The sequence below is a fragment of the Ailuropoda melanoleuca genome, chromosome 4 (assembly GCF_002007445.2).
Source record: "Ailuropoda melanoleuca isolate Jingjing chromosome 4, ASM200744v2, whole genome shotgun sequence".
Taxonomy (NCBI): domain Eukaryota; kingdom Metazoa; phylum Chordata; class Mammalia; order Carnivora; family Ursidae; genus Ailuropoda; species Ailuropoda melanoleuca.
This window is the reverse complement of record NC_048221.1, coordinates 15,166,823-15,187,060: the sequence shown is the minus strand read 5'-3', so window position 1 is coordinate 15,187,060 and position 20,238 is coordinate 15,166,823. Positions and strand designations below refer to the sequence as shown.

At 44.3% G+C, this 20,238-nt stretch overlaps 1 protein-coding gene across 3 annotated transcripts in view; it reads right to left on the bottom strand.

The window, feature by feature from the left end:
• Window positions 1-20,238, bottom strand: part of SACM1L (SAC1 like phosphatidylinositide phosphatase) — a 58,953-nt gene that overhangs the window by 3,895 nt on the left and 34,820 nt on the right. For 2 of the 3 annotated variants that reach the window (XM_034658172.1, XM_019797809.2), the window contains 11 exons: window positions 19,498-19,583; window positions 18,610-18,696; window positions 18,037-18,105; window positions 12,467-12,546; window positions 8,653-8,751; window positions 5,924-6,062; window positions 3,717-3,786; window positions 3,523-3,595; window positions 2,508-2,601; window positions 2,299-2,391; window positions 1,350-1,407 (listed from right to left, as the gene is read on the bottom strand). In XM_034658172.1, the coding sequence (XP_034514063.1) occupies window positions 1,350-1,407; window positions 2,299-2,391; window positions 2,508-2,601; window positions 3,523-3,595; window positions 3,717-3,786; window positions 5,924-6,062; window positions 8,653-8,751; window positions 12,467-12,546; window positions 18,037-18,105; window positions 18,610-18,696; window positions 19,498-19,583 (948 nt within the window). Of the gene's footprint in view, window positions 1-1,349; window positions 1,408-2,298; window positions 2,392-2,507; window positions 2,602-2,999; window positions 3,133-3,522; window positions 3,596-3,716; window positions 3,787-5,923; window positions 6,063-8,652; window positions 8,752-12,466; window positions 12,547-18,036; window positions 18,106-18,609; window positions 18,697-19,497; window positions 19,584-20,238 lie in introns of those variants that run through there. The other variant, XM_034658173.1, reaches the window with a different exon arrangement.

Sequence of the window (20,238 nt, the reverse complement as noted above, 5' to 3'; positions counted from 1 at the left end):
ATTACAGAGCCCATCAGAAGCCTACCGAGCGCCCCTCCAGAATGCGTGTGGGGGTGGGGTTAAGAGTCCTTAGCTCAGCGAACTTTTGCTGAGGGCTTACTCTATCCCAGACACAGGAGGAAAAACAATGAGAAAGACACAGTCTCTGCCCTCAAAGAGTTGCTCATCCAGTGAGAAAGACGAGTATACAACTCGTGACTCACAAAGAGAAATACACGCTGGGGACACCGGAGAGGAGAGATGCACCACCTCTAAAGAAGAAATCCCCAGGGGCTTCTGCGGTCAGAGGAGCAAGTGCTGTAGGACAGGGACACAATGCTGTGGCGGTGAGAAGGGGGTAAGGTCTGTGTGGGAGAACAAAGGGTCACGGTGAGAGGGGCGTGTGGGAATGGGGCCCTGACAGTGGGTGGGGCTCAGACAGGACAGCCCCAAGTGCACAATACAGCCAACTCACACACTCCTACCCCACAGCACTGAGGAGTACTTAACCGACACACTTTCATCCTAAATGCTCGTTAGCTTAGTAATACAGGAAAATACTGAGAGCAAAACAGAAAACCAGTAAAGACCTTGTTAGCACAAGTTCCTATTAGGCAATTCTGCTCTCAATCTACTAAAAAAAATTCCTTTTTTTAGAGATGGGGAGAGAGAGAATATCTTAAGCAGGCTCCAAGCTCAGCATGGAGCCCAGTGCGGGGCTCGATCTCACGACCCTGAGATGATGACCTGAGCTGAAATCAAGAGTCAGACGCTTAACTGACTGCACCACCCAGGCACCCCTCAACCTACTAAAATTTAATGACAAGGAGTGTGTTATCTATTAATAACATTTACTTGTCTAATAATAGCTGGTTGGTTAAATAAACTACATATCCATAAATGCATTTTAATGCAGCCATTAAAAATAAACAGGGGGAAGAGCTTATATTGCTCAGTGAAAACAGGTGATCAAAAATGCATCTTTCACTTGTGAAAAAAAATTACACACACTTACAAAGATTAAAACATCAAAATGTTAGGAGTAGTTAGCTTATCTCTAGAAGACAGGATGATAACATTTTCTTCTTTCTTGCCTAAGTGTATTTTCTATAATTCCTACGTATTACTTGGGTGATAAGGAAAAAAAAAAAAGTTTAAATCTTAAGGAGAAAAACAAAAAACAAAACAACAATTATCAGTATACGTGAGTGTATGCTCTTCCTCCCGCCACACGTAAGGATTGATCACATCAGCTCACTTTGCTCACTAAACATCAAGTGCCGAGCACACTCGCAGTATCAAGATGCCGTACAAAGAAGGGCCACGTCCTCAGAAATCAATGTGAGTCTGGGAGGGAAGAGCAGACTTACCGGCCATCAGCAAACAGATAATGCACATCGAGAAGGCAACAACCATGATTATAGGCAACTGGAAAGAAAAATGGAGAGAGAAGCCATCACCTAAGAACGCCACTCAATGGTTGTGAAGTCAGTTGTGCTTGGAAAAGAATAAAACCCTTCTGTAACCTAATATGCAAAGTATCTTTTCCCAACGAAACATCATTATCTTGGGGGTTCAGTCACAACTGCCCAAGTCTTCAGACTGGTTAGGTCGCAGCCGCTGAAGAAGCATGGCTCCGGTCCAAACCCGGGAGTGCTAGGTGAGGGGGTGCCCGCGGGAGAAGCCGGGACGCCAGCCCGGGCCATTCGGGGACACGCTGCTCACTAGATGAGACCCCAGAGGGGCTCCGGCAAAGTCTGGGGGGCAGAGGAGTCCAAAAGGAGAGAAGTGTCAAAAACACACTCTGCATTCCATGTTACAGGTTGGCCCCCAGTAACCCCAAACCGTGACGGGGGCAGTCTTCAGGAAACGAGAACCTTCCACGCTCCCTTTTGCTCATGTGTTCTCACAGAAAACGACAGTGAAGTGTGACAGAAAACAAACACCCCACAGTTACTTTACTCCTTTCCCTCATCTCCTCCTCAGGGAAACAAAGTATTTACAGTCCATTTAGAACAATGTATAAAGCTTTAAATCAAGGGGAGTTGGCACAATCTATACCTTCAGACATAATGCTTTTAAAATCTTGAAAAACAGGGGCGCCTGCGTGTGGGTTAAGAGACCGACTCTTGACTTCAGCTCAGGTCATGATCTCAGGGCTGTGAGATTGAGTGAGTCAGGCTCCAAGCTCAGCAGGGAGTCTGCTTGAGATTCTCTCTCCCTCCCCCTCCCCTCTGCCGCTTGGGACGCTGTCTCTCTAAAATCAATCAATCTTAAAAAAATAAAATAAAAAAAGCTTGAAAAACAAAGGTTTCTTACAGCCAGGAATTTCAAATCCCGTGGAACACTTAAAGGACTATGAGCTTCTAATTCGTCCACTGAGTAGTTCCCAAGAAACAAGTCTATGGAATCCTAGAACAGAGGAAGGAAATTAGTAACTGCCCAGTGCGATGTGAGTCCATGACTCAGGAACAGTACAAAGATCCAGCCACCCCAGGACCAAACATGAGCCCCAAATACAAACCTACCTGCCTAAAGCCATCCGAGAAGTTGTTCTTGTAATACCGTATCAGTGAGTTCCAGCCGTCCATTAGAAGTCCCAGCTGGGTTCTCTTCCCGGTTCTGGTTAAAAGAGGTGGATTCCGAGTTACAGCTCTGTCTATTAAATTCTCCCCCAGTTTTGTGGCCAGTATGTGGTATGGAGATAAGTGAGTTACAAAGACTTTAAAAATCACCCCTGAGAGGCGCCTGGGTGGCACAGCGGTTAAGTGTCTGCCTTCGGCTCAGGGCGTGATCCCGACGTTGTGGGATCGAGCCCCACGTCAGGCTCCTCTGCTATGAGCCTGCTTCTTCCTCCCACTCCCCCTGCTTGTGTTCCCTCTCTCGCTGGCTGTCTCTATCTCTGTCGAATAAATAAAATAAATCNAAAAAAAAAAAAAACACCCCTGAAAGTAGAGACACCTCACAAAGGAAACCTCTAGCGGGCCCAAGACATATGTGTTCTTTTTCCAAAATATTACCTAAGTAGGCCCAGAGAGAAAAACACTCAGGGCCAGCTGCAAAGGTAAGAAATGTGAAGAGAAACACCCAGCCCAGGTTAGGAGGTCAGAACACGGCAGAGACCAGGAATCTTCGTTTGCTCCCAGGGAGTCCCTATGGCAGAAAAAGACCCACATCTCTAACAAATCCGCAACATCCTGACCTCTCACTAACCAGCGCGGTCCTGGAAAGCCACACAGGCATCACCTGGCTGCCTCCCCCCAAGGTTCAGAGACTCAACCCCACCCCGATCACAGTGACCAGGGTGCATGACGAGGTCTGGGAGGGGCTGAGGGGCCACGGCTGCCTCTTCATGGCACGACCACCTAGGGAGACAAGTAACCTTCCAGTGCCCGGGCCTCTCCCCTCCCAGCAAGCCTGACTCCATTGCTGTGACCCGAGGCCCTGGGGCTGGAGTTCTGCTGCAGTCCGAAAGCTGCCGGGGCATCCTGAGGGGACTTGAGACCTGCAGACCCGCAGTGCTACTTGAAAAGCATGGCTTGCCTGGTAAAGTCCGTCTTCAAGGCACCAGTGCCCGCGTACTGTTTGGCACAAGCATTTGCGTTGTCAGCCCAGGCTGTGAAAACAAGGAAAAGTCAACAGACAGTGATTTACGTGACAACCAGAGTTCCTAAATCCAAAATATTAATTTACTTCACCATTTGAGTAACTTTGCCTCTATTAAAGAAATTACCTACCATTTTTGTAAATCTTTTCAAATTCATTTTGTTCTTCAAGCTTCTGTCCCACATGCAAAACTCCTAGTCTCTGGAATCAGAAGCACACCACATTCAGTGCACCAAAAGCAGACAGTCCCACATGGTATCACATGGTTCCTGGCCGCAGCCGGGAGATGCAGTCCTTGCCTACGTGGGGGCCCCAGCTCACCACGGCCTCCCCCTCTGAAGACTCCTCCCCCTGCAGGCCCCCCCCCCACGCCCCAGCCCCGCAGGAACAGAGAGGCAGAAGGGAGAGCAGCGGTAGGACCCCAATCATCACCTCCTCCTTCCCGGCCGGCCCCCAACCTCCCACTGCCTCCACCCTCTAGCCTCCCCACCACTCCCGTCCCCGGGCTTCCCTCAGCCCAGCCCTCTCGCGGCCTAATGCTACACACCTCCCTCCCCACAAAGTGCACATACACAGCGCCCTTCGCACATCATCTCAGAGGATTCCTGGACATGCTAAATCCCACTATGGACTCCCCTTCGGGGGTCACTGAGCACAGACTAGGAGCCCCTGCCTTGGTCCTCGTCTCGGACCTCAACCACCTTAGAGCCCCCATCATCACGGTGCACGTCAGATGACAGCTCACTAACTCTACCCGAGAATGGCGCTCCTACCTCCAAGGAGCCGCCCTCGGTAACCCTCAGCTGGCAGGGTGAGGCACAACTGAAGGCCCCCCAGCAGCTGGCACTGACACCCCAAGACGCTCTGAAGGTTACATTCAGCACATGAAATAGTTAAGTATAGGTTACAGAACTTATTAGTTCAATACGCTTCCGTTTACTGCGCTTGGAAACAACCACTGCTGCTACTGTTTTGTTTTGATGTGTTTGCTACTATTGCTTTTATTAAAAAATACACCTTGAAGTCAACCCATCAGACTGAGAAGGACAGGGTCCAATACAAACTGGAGCGCTCTCAAACAGGGAAACCGCTCCTCCGGCCTGTGTTACTTAGGATTCAAGGGCAATTCATTTTATTTTATTTTTATTTATTTTTTAAAGATTTTATTTATTTATTTGACAGAGAGACAGCGAGAGAGGGAACACAAGAAGGGAATGGGAGAGGGAGAAGCAGACTCCCCGCTGAGCAGGGAATCCGACGCAGGGCTCGATCCCAGGTCCCTGAGATCATGACCTGAGCCAAAGGCAGCCGCTCAACCGACTGAGCCCCCAGACGCCCCAAGGGCAATTTATTTTAAAACAGGTGTTTTACTTCCATAATTCCTTCCTGTATCATAAAATTATCATAAACAAAGCTGAATTGTCATAAACGAAGGTTACCATTTAGGCAAGAAACCATTTGGCACGCATTTTGTTTGCCCCTCGTGATAAATGCCAATGTGATCTGGAAACCTGGGCTTTACGTTTTTAATTCCAAGTATAAACACAAGAAAATATTTATAGCTATTTTTCTCAATAGCCCAATCTTAGCAGTAAAGCAAAGCTGTGTCACAAACTTCTTACCTGAAGGTTAGTATCGCTCGCCAGTAATAAAAGATGCAAATGAAAACAACCTTGAGGCTCTACTCTGTACTAACACGAAAAAAAGTTTTAAATAAAAACATTTCACGCTGGCAAGAGCTCAATGAAATGGATTCACTTATGCTCTCTGGTGTCAGTGGAAACTACTGTGACCCTCTTGGAAAGCGTATTCTTTCACACCGTAAATCCCACTTCTAGCAATTAACACAAAGGGGAGAATTCAAGTTAATAATAACATATGCAGATTTGGTCTCTACAGTGCAACTTATAAGCCAAAAATGTAGCAACTTCGTAAGTGCAACTCGTACAACAACTAGGGCTCCACACAATGCTAGAGGAAAAGGCAAAATTAAAAACTCTGGAAAGGGGCGTCTGGCTGGCTCAGTCAGTAGAGCACGCAACTCTTGATCTCAGGGTCGTGAGTTCAAGCCCCGCATTGGGTGCAGAGATTACTTAAAAATAAAATCTTGAAAAGGCCCCCGGACTGCGTACACATACACTGACCACAGGTATGGAGATGTGCACACCCACGGATGGAAAGACACAAACACAAACGGAAGCTGGGTTAGGGTGGGGAGCAATGTGAATGTTTTGTCATTTGCTTTTGTAACGTTTTTTGTCAAGGTTTTTTAAGGATGCAGTTTCTTCCATTTGGGGCTCTATGGCTGCTTTTAGTAAGACAGACAAAGCGTGTGCACCTGGAGCTGGGCCTGCAGCGAGCGGCGGGCCAGCAGGCTCTGGATCACGTTGGTTCTGTCTAGACAGTCCATGCAGTTGCTGCGGAACACGCCCTCCTGGCTCGTCACCACCATCCCGGCCGTGTCCACTAGAAAATAACTAAAACATATTTGTATAAGCACCCTCATACCAGTCAGTCCGATGCACTGAACGACCACCTCTTGTGTCACAGCTCCCGTCGGTAACGTTAGGGAAACTGGCGCATTCCAAGGTCGGACGGAAGTGTGTGGCCCCGGGGGTATGGGATGACCAGAGCGCCAAAAGAAGTTTGAAGAGCTGAGGCCAGAAGCAGGCCCCCCTGACAGCTGTTCATCACTGGTCCCGTGTATCGAGACTTCTCGAAGCATGGCCCTACACTGTCCGTATCAGTATTCCCTGAGCTGTTTGCTAAAAAATGAACATACTTGGCCTTGAGATAAATTCAAGTCAGAGTCTCTGAGGCAAGGCTGGAAATTGTGCATTAAGAACATTTTAAAAAACCTTTCTTAAAATGGGTAATACATGCAAATACTATGAAGTTTAAAAGGTTCAACGGGCTATTGTTTGAAAAATCAAGCTCCCTTTCTCCCCTTCACCACCCAGGTGTCTGCAATGGAGCCAACCATGGCCACCAGTTCCTGTGTTTCATTAATTTTTAACAATTTCCTCAGATAATTCTGTGGACTCAAAAATTGGACAACGCGCAGCATGGTGGGGAAGAGCGTGGGCCCCGGCAGCAGACAACTGGCTTGCGAGCCTCAGCTCCTCCGGCAACGTGCTAGCTGTGCAACTTCAGATAATCACCCTCATCTCTCTAACCCTAAGCTTTTCATCCACAAAATGGAGGTGACGCACAGGCATAAAGTGCTTTGCAGAGTGCATGGGACAGAGTGCACAATGAATAATTTTATTGCAATTACTCCCCAAAATCAAAATGGGCAAGGACACACAACAGATTTACCACGGGCCGCATAAAAATGATGACCTTAAAAGTAAGGGCCTAGGAGAATGTGTTGAGGCTAAGAATCCACACGAGGTTCATGCAGAGCTGGTGAGGGTCGTCTGGAGCTGGTGTGTGTACATATGTAGGCATGAGTGCCTGCGGGCGCTGGCGCCCCATGAGGACGTAAAAAATAAATACTAGGGATTTTACAAATGTTATTTCTTCAACTATACACTGAGTCTATGAGGTAGTAATATTATCTCCACTTTACAAGTGGAGAAACCAAGGTTTGAAGGTAACTAACTTGCCCCTGGGTCACATGGCTAATAAGAAACAAACAGATTTCGGGGCACCTGGGTGGCTCAGTCAGTTAAGTGTCCAACCCCTGACCTGGGCTCAGGTCATGATCTCAGGGTCATGAGACTGAGCCCCAAGTCAGGCTCCACACTCAGCGGGGAGTCTGCTTGTCCCTCTCCCTCTGCTCCTCCCTCTGCTTGCACTCCCTCTGTGTGCGCTCTAATAAATAAATCAAAATCTTTTTTAAAAAAACCAACAAATTTCTGGGGTGCCTGGGTGGCACAGCGGTTAAGCGTCTGCCTTCGGCTCAGGGCGTGATCCCCGCGTTATGGGATCGAGCCCCACATCGGGCTCCTCTGCTGTGAGCCTGCTTCTTCCTCTCCCACTCCCCCTGCCTGTGTTCCCTCTCTCGCTGGCTGTCTCCATCTCTGTCGAATAAACAAATAAAATCTTTAAAAAAAAAAAACAAACAACAAATTTCAAAATAAGATGTGTCATACCCCAAAGCCCAGATTCTTTCCACTTCCCCAAAAACCCCTGGGAAAAATGTCCAGAGAGGTCATATGCAGGTCACTGGGGAAAGCTCCACTGTCCCCATGGAACACAGTGGGTGGGGAGGGAGAGAGATCCTGGGGTCAATCCTCCTTTCTCACACTCTTGCGTGGCAGCAATTAATGGGCAAATCCAAGGAGCCCTCTCCTCTAACAGTGTCCCAGGTCCAGCCGGTGTCACTCTAGCCCAATAATGACGTATGCGACCCCCCTTCACTAACTGTTCCTGACAAAACCTCATAGAAAAAAAGCAGATTTAACTAGCTGTAGCTGACTACTCATATGTATTAAATATATTTCTAAAAACTGAGAAATGCCTAGAGGAAAAGTTTTACTATGTTAATGTGTACTAACGTGAAAACATGCCCATGGGTTGCCAGGGTTAGAACTATACACAGGCAGAAGAACATGACTTCTTCTGGCTTTAAAATAAGTAAAGACAGACACAGGCAAAGGGGACCAAAAACCTGGGAGCCAACATGGTAAATAACACGGTAAACACACATGGAAAGTACCGTACGTTATTCAGACCCTTCGAATCATTAATCCCACCCTCAAGGATTTATTTTAGGAAATAATTTAACAGAAGTAAGAATATATATACCCAGAGTGACTCACTGCAGCTCAGTCTTGTGGTAGAAAGAGAAAAGAAGTTACATAAAGCCTTGTAAACCAGTGGCAACTGATTCATAAACATGTGAAAATGCCTGCTCTTGGGTTGCTTTTAAGAATTTAAAAACGTTCTTCAATCATTAAGCCTCATCTTTCCAATGAAAAAACTAAAAATAGTGGGACAGACAAGTGCCGTGAAGCCGGTGACCTGGGTCTGTGTAAGTCTGCTGGATAAGGCATAATAACGATGATTCATACACGCACGGCCCTCTTCCCTCGCACTCACGGGAGGAACAAGATAGCTTACCTTAGCTCGTCCTGTATTTCTGCCACCTGATCCAACAGAATACTCAGTCGATCCCATCTCATATTTTTACATTCTTTATGGAAGTCAAAGGCAATGTATCTACCAAAAGAAAAGACATGCAGAAACTGACCAAAGATTAGTCATTTTCCTTCTACTGCTATGCTCATAAGCTGAGTTTCCTCTCTTTATTTGAGCGTACAGATTTCTTCTTCACTGCGGGTTTACACACACACACACACACACACACACACACACACACACACACTCTCTCTCTCTCTCTCTCTCTCCTACCTTCACATGTTCTTCTAGAGGCCCTGAGATGGGAGTAGGGAAGAAACCCAGCAAAAAGCAGAAGTGAGCTCAGGTACCACAACTGGGTATCTAACATAAAGTAGCCGTATCAAAATGAATAGCCAGGGTATATTCACTACCCCCATGTACAAAGAACAAGGTCTCTTGGTATTATTTTTCAAATCAATTAAAATGTTGAAAATGCTCAAACTCAAATCAGTGCGAGGAGAATTCGACGAGTGTCAGATTTGTACTGGGATTTGTCAGAAGCACAGAGGCGGCATGGCCCCCACGCTGGTTACACACTGTCCATCACCTTTAACGACTCAAAACATCTGCTGTCTTTATCACTATCTGTACATCTCACACAGATGTGGTAAAGGGACTTTTCCTGTCGATCTGTAATGGGTTGTTTTTGTTACCTGGTATTTAACACATCTGACAGTGAAGGTGTCCTACCAAGAGCTGGAAAATGTTGCCAACTGACAGGGGGAAAAAACCATGAGCCAGTTCCTGAAAGTGAAGGGAGTCAGGAACCAAGTCAAGTCATAACTAGGAGGACTGGAAGGACATCGAGCTCTGGTCTCCAGAGTGAAATGCAGATGAGGCGTCTGCCCTCATGGGACTCCCTTGGCTCCAACAGGCTGAAGGAGCATCAGCAGAGCATGGGCTTCTAAGCAGGTCCGGAGGGGCTCCTGCCACCTCAATGGTTATCTCACTGATGAGAGGAGAATGGTCTCCTTAGAAATCAGTACAAAAACAGAGGTCAGCTAACCTCGAGGCTAGACTCGGTGAAGACTGGGAGTGGGGGAAGCACTTCCAGAGGCCGCTTCCCACAAGAGTGACAGAGTGACAGTCCCTTTGGGGTACTCCCGCCAGAAGCGAAAGCCCTAGACTGGCTTGAAGAACTTAAGCAGCTGGCCAGCATCTAAATACATTTGGATTCTTAGTGTACATCCTTCTAAAATCACACTGGTATCTTCTAAGAATGAACTGCACAGTTATATTTTGACAATGCATGACTGTAAATATATTATTTTACTTCTGACCCCAATAGTCAAGAAGTTGTGCTTCTTTCCAAGCTCTAGGAAGAAACCCTCAGAGACACATCACCTTGCACGGCTCATTTTCTCATCCAGTTCCCAAAAGAAAAACTTCCCATTGCTAACGAGTCCCACCATTCTTCACAAGTGCAACCACACGACCTTTCTCCTTCAGATCATTCACCAATCCATCAACTTCATTCATGTAGTTTACTCAAAGCCACAAGCATTAAACAACTAAAAAGTGAATCAGTCCACTAGACCGATTATCTGAAACATGACAATAAGTCTACCGTTTAATTTCACTTTAACCAACAGACTGATTTTTTCCCCCTGCCAGAACATGGATTTACTAAATTAAAAAATATTCAAATATACTTTTTTAAGATGCTTCTCTGTCTGGTGGTCTTTAAAGCAAACGGAAGGAAAATGACAACAGCTCTGGTGCTCACTCTTAAGTGAGGGCTGTGGGTGCCCTCCAAGCTCCCTGGAACACCAAGAGCGTAACTCTAGATAACTGATGCTGCAAGTTCTCGAAGTTAGCTGCTGCTACAAACTCAGGATGACTCTGGAGACAAGTGCATCCGTGGAAACACCCTGGGGCAGACAGAGGACCTTAACAAGGGGCGGACACAGCAGCCAGCACACAAACTTCTCTCAGAGTCCACATGCTGGACTCCAAACCCAGGGCTCTCATTTTTCAGGTCTAAGGTATATTCTAAGTTCCTCTGAGTCCTCCAAAGAGTGTTTAAGAAAGTTCCACTGTGAGAAGGCAGAATTGTGCATGCAGTAGAGGTCTGATGAATTTGCTAGTGCCTTTGAGTTGGACAGAAGACACTTAACATTCTTCCAAGGTTCATTATATCATTCTATTTTTGTGGATGTTTAAAATTCCTCGTAGGTTAAAAAAAAAAATTCCTCCCCAAATAACCCCATACCATTTCTTTGGAAAGTTTCCCCCCCAGTGCCTGTGACCACTTCCTACCACAGTGCACCCTCACCTCCTGCCCAGTTTCCTGCTGCAGAAAGCGCCAAGCGGGCTGACTCATCACCCCACCTTTCCACAGGGTAACTGTTGGATGTTTTAGGATCCCCCCCTTTTGACAAGGCTGCCCAGTTTGCAACTGCAACCTGGTGACTGACACAGGCAAAGCTGCTGCTCCGGACAAGGCCACCACGCAAGTGTAAGTTTCTCCACCTCATGTGGTGGTCAGGAGCACAGAGATCACACCAACCGATCACGAGGAACTGAGATTCATGACCCGGGGCCATGCGACACAAAGCCTCAAGGAGGGGATTCTGATCAGGGACTGAACTTCCACAAAATTCAAATTAAAATCTGACTGTTAAGAAGTTATTCTGCAGTATTGGGGCGCCTGGGTGGCTCAGTCGGTTAAGCCTCTGCCTTCGGCTCAGGTCGTGATCCCGGCATCCTGGGATCGAGCCCCACATCAGGTTCCCTGCTCAGTGGGGACCCTGCTTCTCCCTCTCCCTCTGTTTGCTCTCTCTCTCTCCTCTCAAATAAATAAAACATTTTTTAAAAAGTTATTCTGCAATATAATTATGCCAGAGAAAAATTTCAAGTCAACAAAATCCTGCTTTGATCTAGCACTGGAAACAAACAAACAAACAAAAAGCCGAGCTGTAATTCAAGTTTCCCCTACTGTCCAAAAGCAGTGTTCCTAGGGGATTTCTCACTTCTCATGACCTGAAGTGGCCTAAAGCGAGGAGCGTCCCCTGCTCTCCAAAAGTCCGCCTCACGCCACAGGCCACTCTGCTCTTAGGAAAGACCTCCATCAGTGTGGTAATGACCGTCTCATGAAAGCGAAAAATCATCTTTGGCTTTCTTTCGGTCAGTGACAACACGTACCAACGTGGGTCTTTTATAAAACGAAGTGGTGTGATGCAGACTTTTGAAAAGTGGGGGTCACCCATATGTCTCGTGAGAGCCACGTACTGGTGATGACAGTCATCTCCCCTTATCCACGGTTTCACGTCCCACAGCTCAGTTCCCCGCAGCCAACCATGGTCTGAAAGCAGATGATCTTCCTCCTGACACGCAGTCAGGTCGCGCGTGGCTTGACGCGCCATCACAGTGCCTACCTCACTGGGCTTACTTTATCGCGTAGGCGTCTATCCCCTCACATCATCACAAGACACACGACGATAGTATGGCAGGTATACTGAGAGAGACCACATTCACATAGCTCTCATTACAGCATATTGTTTTAATTGTTCTATTATTATTGTTATGATTCCATGATCAGTTTATCTGCTACTGTGCCTACATTATATACTGAGATTTATCACAGGTGTGCGTATCTAAGGAAAGTCACAGTACACACAGGCTTCAGTACCATGTGTGGTCTCAGGCGTCCACCGGGGGTCTGGGAACGGATGCCCATGGATGAGGAGGGACGGCTGGATATGTAAGTGCATATCTAATCTGAAAAGACCCACGCAGATTTCTAGGGAGGTACCTGATCATTCCACTGCCCAAGGAAGACACCATTGTTGCAAATGCCTGTTCGAGTGGTTTCTCTGAGCCCTTCTGATTCACCTGGAAAAAATTAAAAACACCACAGCTTGCTTTTAAGGTTCCTTTAAAAGGACAGAATGACATCAGCAAAATGGTGGACCAGGAAGCTCCAAGCTCTTGTTCTCACACAGAAACACTGAAAACAATGGAAGCTGTCTGAGCCAACTCTGTAGGAGCTCTGGAAAACAATGAAAGGCTTAAAGCAATGAAGCAAATGCCCAGGCAAAAAAAAAAAAAAAAAAACAACCTTCAAAACTGCAGGACAGTTTTGTGACACTGTTACTTGGCCTTACCCCCACCCCATCCCTGGGGCAGTGACAGTCTCAGTCGTAAGAAGTGGCAACCAGGTTCTCAGTTCACCTCCTCAAACTGGAGAGAGGGCCTCAGACCTTATCTGCAAGTTATCGCATATGTTTTGTTCTGACCTGAAGAATGGGTTTGTCTGTCTCCGCCTTGCATAACTCTGAACACAAGCAGGGGAAGAGTGAACATGGCTCATACAAGCTACAAGAGGACTATAAACCTATAGCCACCTAGAGCAAGGGATTTCGGAAAACAAAACCGACCACAGACAGGCTGCAGAAGAAGCTGGGGTGATACTCTGGGAAATTAGGACATTCCAAAGCAGCCATGTGTAAGGAGGATTTTAGAAAGCCACATGCACACCCAGGCAAGAGGCACGTCTGAAAGTTCCTGCGAAGACCTGGAGCCCTCACCTGAGGCTGACCCCTACGCTCGAGCAAGCCTGGCTAACCAGAGAAAAACTGCTCCAGCACAGAACCAGTGGAGAGACTGAGAGATGGGGCTGTTCTCTCTTTTTCGGTTTTTGCCTTTGTCTGTTTCAGTTCCTGGCATTCAAAGAAATCTCTGTCAAAACAGCTGAACATGAGCTCAAAGAATAGGGGGTTCAGTGAGCATAAACAAGGGAGTCTTTTCAAAAATGGTTGGGAAACAACTGAAAAACTACAGCCTTCGACAATCAAAACAAAAACTAAAATAAAAACACCGCAAAATCCTGGGAAAGGAGAATCTGACTTTCAGAGTTACCATATTATAACCACCCAGTGCCTATTTTTCAACAACAAAAATATCAAGGCCTACAAAAAAATAGGAAAACAAGGCTTATTCAGTGGAAAAGGATAAACTGACAGAAACCATCCCGTAGAAGACTTATCATAAGAAGGGTTTCAAACGAGTGTCTTGAATGTGCTCAGAGCTAAAGGAAAACACAGGGTATGAAAGGAAACCAGGAAAACAGTACATGAACAATAGATTACCAGCAAACAAACAAAAATCACTCAAAGGAACTAAACAGTAAGTCTCGAGTTGAAAAGTACAAAACAAATTAAACATTCACTAGAGGAGTTCAAGAGCGTATCTACGCAGGAAGAAAATCAAATCAGCACACTTGAAGACGAGACAAATGAACTAAGTCTGAGGAGCGGAAAGAAAAATGAATAAGGAAAAGTGAGCAGAGCCCTGGAGACATGTGGGATACCACCAGGAGACAACACACCCATTCCAAGAGTCCCAGAAGGAAAAGAGAGAGAAAAAGGGCTAGAGATCTTTACGAAAGAAAAAACAAATGGCCCCAAACTTCCCAAATTTGATGAAAGACATAAATATTCAAATCCAAGATCACCCAATTCCAAGTATGATAAAAGAAACCCACACTAAGCACATTCTAAACAAACTACTGAGACAGAGAGGTTCTTGCATGCAACGAGAGGGAAGAAACGTATCATATACAAAGTATTCTCAATAGGATTACGGGCCAGTTTCTTTTCAGAAAACTTGGAAGCTAGAAGGCAGTGGACTGATACATTTAAAGTACTGAAAGGAAAGAACCCTAAACCAAAAATTCTGTATCTGGCAAAACTGTCCTTCAAAAATCAGAGAGACATTAAGACATTCTTGGATAAATGAAAGCTGAGAGAGTTCGTTATCACTGGGCCTACCCTACAAGAAAAGCTAACAGAGATCCTTCAGGTTGAAATGAAAGAATGTTATAAAGCAGCCTGAAGCCACATGAAGGTATTCAGGTTTCCCGTAAAGGTAATATAAAAGACAACATTACTGTAATCTTGGTCTATACCTCCATTTTTTTAAATATATGTATTCTACAGGACTCAGAAGTCAAACACATGTAAGAAATTATATACCTATGTTACTGGGAACAAAATGTATAAAGATGTAATCTGTGACATTAATAATATAAAGAGGACGGACAAAGCTTTATAGGAATCAAGCTTTTGTTCGCAAACTGAAGCTAGGTTGGTATCGATTCAAATTAAATATTACAACTTTAAAACATTATACGTAATCCTCATGGTAACCAAAAAGAATATATCTGTAGAATATAAACAAAAGAAAATGAGAAGGTAATCAAAACGTATAACTACAAAAAAACTCAACACAAAAGAAGGCACTAATAGAGGAAGACAAGGGTTAAAGAACTAAGACGTACAGAAAACAAATAGCAAAATGGCAGAAATAAGTCTCTATAAACATGTAATCGCTTTAAACATAAATAAACTCTCCAATCAAAAGGCATAGATTGGCAGAATGAATTAAAAAACATGATCCAACCATACGCTGTACATTCACTTTAGATCTAAAGACACAAGTAAGCTGGAAGTGAAAGGATGGAAAGATATTCCATGCAAAGAGTTAGTAATCAAACAGGGCAAGGGTATCAATCTATCAATACCAAACAAAATAGACTTTAAGTCAAAAATTGTTGTAAAGACAAAGAACATCATATAGGGATAAAAGAGTCAACTCACCCAGAAGGTAAAAACAATTAAGATATGTATGCACCAAACATCAGAGCCCAAAAATGTATGAAACAACACTGAAAGAACTGAAGGGAGAAATAAACATTTCTACAGTAGTTGGAGACGTCAACAGCTCCCTTTCAGTAATGGAGAGAACAACTAGACAGGTCAGTAAGAAAAGAGAATCTAACGCCACAAACAAATCAGGCCCAACAGACATAAATAAAACACTCCACCCGACAACAGCAGAATATACATTTTTCTCAAGTGTGCAGTCTCCAAGACAGAGTAGGCCACAAAAGAAGTCTTAATAATATTTTAAATAACTGTCACGGGGCGCCTGGGTGGCTCAGCTGGTTAAGTGTCTGCTGTGGCTCGGGTCATGATCCCAGGGTCCTGGGATTGAGCCCTGCATTGGGCTCCCTGCTCAGTGGGAAGCCTGCTTCTCCCTCTCCCTCTGCCCCTCCCCCTGCTTGTGCGCGTGCACGCGCTCTCTGTGTCAAAATAAATAAATAAAATCTTCAAAAAAATTTAAAAAATTAAAAAATAAATGTCATACAAAGTATCTTTTCTAATCACAGTGGAATGAAGCTAACCCTCAGTAACAAGGAAAAACTAGAGATTTCATAAATATGAGGAAATTAAACAGCACACTTTTTTTTTCCCTAAAGATTTTATTTATTTTTTTGAGAGAGTGCACAAGTGGGGGTAGGAGGGGCAGAGGGAGAGGGAGAAGCAGACTCCCACTGAGCAGGGAGCCCAATGCAGGGCTCAATCCCAGGACTCTGGGATCAGGATCTGAGCTGAAGACAGACACTTAACTGACTGAGCCACCCAGGCGCCCCTAAACAGAACACTCTTAAACACTGTGTTAAGGAAGAAATCACAAGAGAAAGTAGAAAATAAATAGAGACCAATGAAAACAAAAATACAATATAATATACCAAAATTTATAAAATAAAGCCAAAGGGAAATTTACAGCTATAAACATATACATTCAAAAATAAGACCAGGGCACCTGGGTGCTCAGTCAAGTGAACGGCCAACTAGTGATTTTGGCTTAGGTCATGATCTCATGGGTTGTGAGCCCCACAATGGGCTCTGCACTCAGAGCGGAGTCCGCTCGAGATTCTCTCTCTCCTCTCCCTCTGCCCCTTCCCCCACTTGTGTGAACTCACACACTCTCTCTCTCAAATAAGTAAATAAAGAAATAAAATCTTAGGGGCGCCTGGGTAGCGCAGCGGTTAAGCGTCTGCCTTCGGCTCAGGGCGTGATCCCGGCGTTCCGGGATCGAGTCCCACATCGGGTTCCTCGGCTGGGGGCCTGCTTCTTCCTCTCCCATTCCCCTGCTGTGTTCCCTCTCTCGCTGGCTGTCTCTCTGTCAAATAAATAAATAAAATATTAAAAAAAATAAAATAAAATCTTAAAAATAGAGAAAAATTAATGAAACCAAAACTTTGTTCTTTGAAAGATCAACAAAATCAACAAACTGTTAGCTATAATGACCAAGAAAAAAAAGAGAAGACTCAACTTACTAAAATCAGGAATGACAGTTGGGATATTACTACTGATTCTGAAGAAATAAAAAGGATCATAAGAGAATTCAATGAACATTTGTATGTCAATGAACCAGACAACCTAGATGAAATGGACACATTTCTAGACACAATCTACCAAAACATTAATCATGAGAAAAGAGAGAATCTGAATAGACCTTATAACTAGCAGTTATCAAAAACAACACAAAGAATGGGAGAAAATATTTGCAAAGCACATCTAGTAAGGGATAAGTTCCAGAATGTAAAAAGAACTACCATAACTGAACAACAAAAACAACCACTACTTGATTTAAAAGGAGCAAAATACTTGAGTAGACCTTTCTCCAAAGAAGATATACAGATGCCCAAAAGCACAAGAAAAGATGCTTGACATCACCAGTCACTAGAAAAATGCAAATCAAAAGTACAATGACACACCACTCCGTGCCCAGAAAGACGGCTATAATCAAAAAACAAAACGAATCCTGAAAATAACAAGTGCTGACAAGGATGTGGAGAAAGTGGAGCCCCGGCGCACTGTAGTAGGAACGTAAAATGTAGCCACTGTGAAGAACAGTAGTGGTTCCTTCTAAAAAGTTAAACCTAGAATCACCATATGATCCAGCAAGTCAACTTCTAGGTATAGCCCTGAAAGAACTGAAAGCAGGGACTCAAATGGATACCTGCACACCAGTGCTCAGAGCAGCATTATTCACAATAACTAAAACGCAGATAACCCCATGTCCCTCAACAGATAAATGGATAAATAAAATTTGGTACATACAATGGGATGTCATTCAGTCTTCAAAATGAATGAAATTTTGATACATGCTGTAATGTGGACAGGCCTTAAAAACATTGTTTGGTGAAATAAGCAAGACCCAAGAGAATCAGTAATGTATGATTCCCTTATGTGGGGAACCTAGAATAGTAACATTTACATAGATAGAAAGTAGCATGGTTACCAGGGGCTGAGGGGAGAAGGATAAGAGGAAGTTACGTTTAGTGGACACCGAGTTTCTGTTTGGTATGATGAAAAGTTCTGGAAATGGTCAAGGGTGACAGTAGCCTGACAGCGTAAAGTACATTAATGCCACTGAACTGCACACTGCAAAACAGTTACAATGGTAAATGTTGTTTTTCCAAATGTTAAGCTTTTTGTTTTGTTCCCCCCAAAAAACATGTAAGAAACATACCAGATTGATTATTACTTGTTTTCCATAAATAATTACTTGTGAATCAAAATGCCTTTGGAAACCATCCATCTAGAAAGAGAAAAGAGTTATACACTTTACCAAATTACACTATATTCACAGAACTTTTTAAAGTATCGCCTTAAGTGTCCTGTTTGTATATTCAAGAGAATGACACTAGGACTGGGACCAGGTCTTCGGATGTTCTAAATGCCCTGCAGTAAGCAGCAATTACAAGCCATTCTATTCTGAGCAGCAGTACCAGACTTCAACTCTGAGCACGACCTCAAACAGAACACACCGAAGACTCCAGAACAGCACGAAGCTGCAAATCTTACAAGATCGCTAAAATCTGAATTTGCCACGCTGGCCCATCATCCGCGAGTCTTCCACATTTCCAACGTGCCAGCTCTACAGCCTCTGGGTCAGAGGTTCCCTGGGTGCCAGAACCAAAGAGAAGGGCCGCAGAGATGCTGGGTTCTGACTCGTGAGGAATAACGACATGCTCCACATGCAAGCTCAAAGGCCACTAAGCTGCTATTTTTAGTCAATGAGAAAAGCACAGAAGATGCTCACATGATTTGCTACTTTGTTGATTAGTGGCCGCGGTTTGTACTTGAGGTTTGGTCTCTGAGACCAGAAAACAGGTATTGATCCTCGAGTCTGAAAGAAAAGAGAGAAATATGAACAGAAACATACACACGAACTTGTTTTTCTCAGCTTATTTACTGTCGTGTGTGTGTGTCACTGACTACAGAGGAAAAAACATCACTGCAACCTACCAACTATGAAAGGAGTCTGAGTGTGCCCACTCCTAAAGCTCCTATTCTGTGGGGATACATTTGGAAAGGACTTCTTCTCCTGATTTTATATACATGTTTACAAGTAGTAAACATTCTGTGTTTCCCCTAAACTCCAAAATAAACCAATTTATCTACAAGCCATTAATAAGTTATGTCTGTTATATAATCCGACGTGATGATGAAACTAGAAGACTGCTTTATTTGTTCACAAATGTGTATGGTTATGAACTTATAAATATGTTGAGTCACCACGGCTCTGAGCAGCGAGTGACCCACAACAAGGAGGCAACAAGAGACAGACTGTCCCCCAGAGAAGTGCAAGGCGGGGTAAAGCCCTCACAAGCTGGCTTCTGTCCCACAATCACTGCCTTGAAGAAGTCGAGAGGGTGAAGCGGAGCAGTGGTTCCACCTCTGTAACCCTTGGACCTCCTCTCCTCCCCTCTCCTTAGGGACTTAATTAATTCAAGGGCAGGAAATGTGAGCAGGCGAATGCCAGGTTCATGCAGTAGCTTTGCTCTGAGGGAACTTTTTCCCACATCGTAGACAACGGTATTTCTTTAAAAAACAGGGGAGCAGAGGGAAATTTCAACAACAGGGCAGAAAATTATGATGGAAGCAGAGGCGGCGAGCTGGCTGGCGCCTCACAGACGCGTCCACTTGCCTGCACAAATGAGGCCCTGCTCCCGTTGTAGTGCACGATTTGTTCTGTTTCTACAAAGTTAGCGGCATGGCCTTCAGAATCAATTCCTAAATCGAAAAAAAGTCAAAGTTGACTAGATTTATTACATGAGAAACACAGCAGAAACTCACTCAGTTTCACTTGGAAAGAATTAAGTCAGTTCAAATTAGTGGAAAAGTACTTGTAAAAATAAATTTCAGACAAACGCATGGTACACCATCCGAGAGCTAACAGAAGCTCACTCATTCCAACAGGAGGAAGGTGGGGTATTAAGGACCTATTATTAATAAACAGATGAAGTTGGTTGCTGTTTAATATATCAATTGTTTATACATACACGATTCCTCTAAAACAGTGCTTCTCAAACTTGAAAAATATTTTCAAGAAAAATCAAATTCTCAAGGAGTATGCCCATTGATGCCCAGTTTGGAAAATACTATTTTGAAAGTTAAAACCATTGAACACAATAGTCAACACAAATGTGGGTCATCATGTTAATAGTATTTTGTTGTAATAAGGCAAACGGTCCAACAGATGTTTATGATTCTAAATATCAAAACAAAAGCATAAAAACTGTATGATCTGAGAATTCTTGTTAACTCTATGAATACACCCACAAAGCCCAGTTTGAAAAGCACTACTCTAAAGTGTTTAGTCTTAATGTTGGTTAGTTCTTTCAATTATTTGAAGAATCCTCGACAATCCTGTTCACATAATCTACTT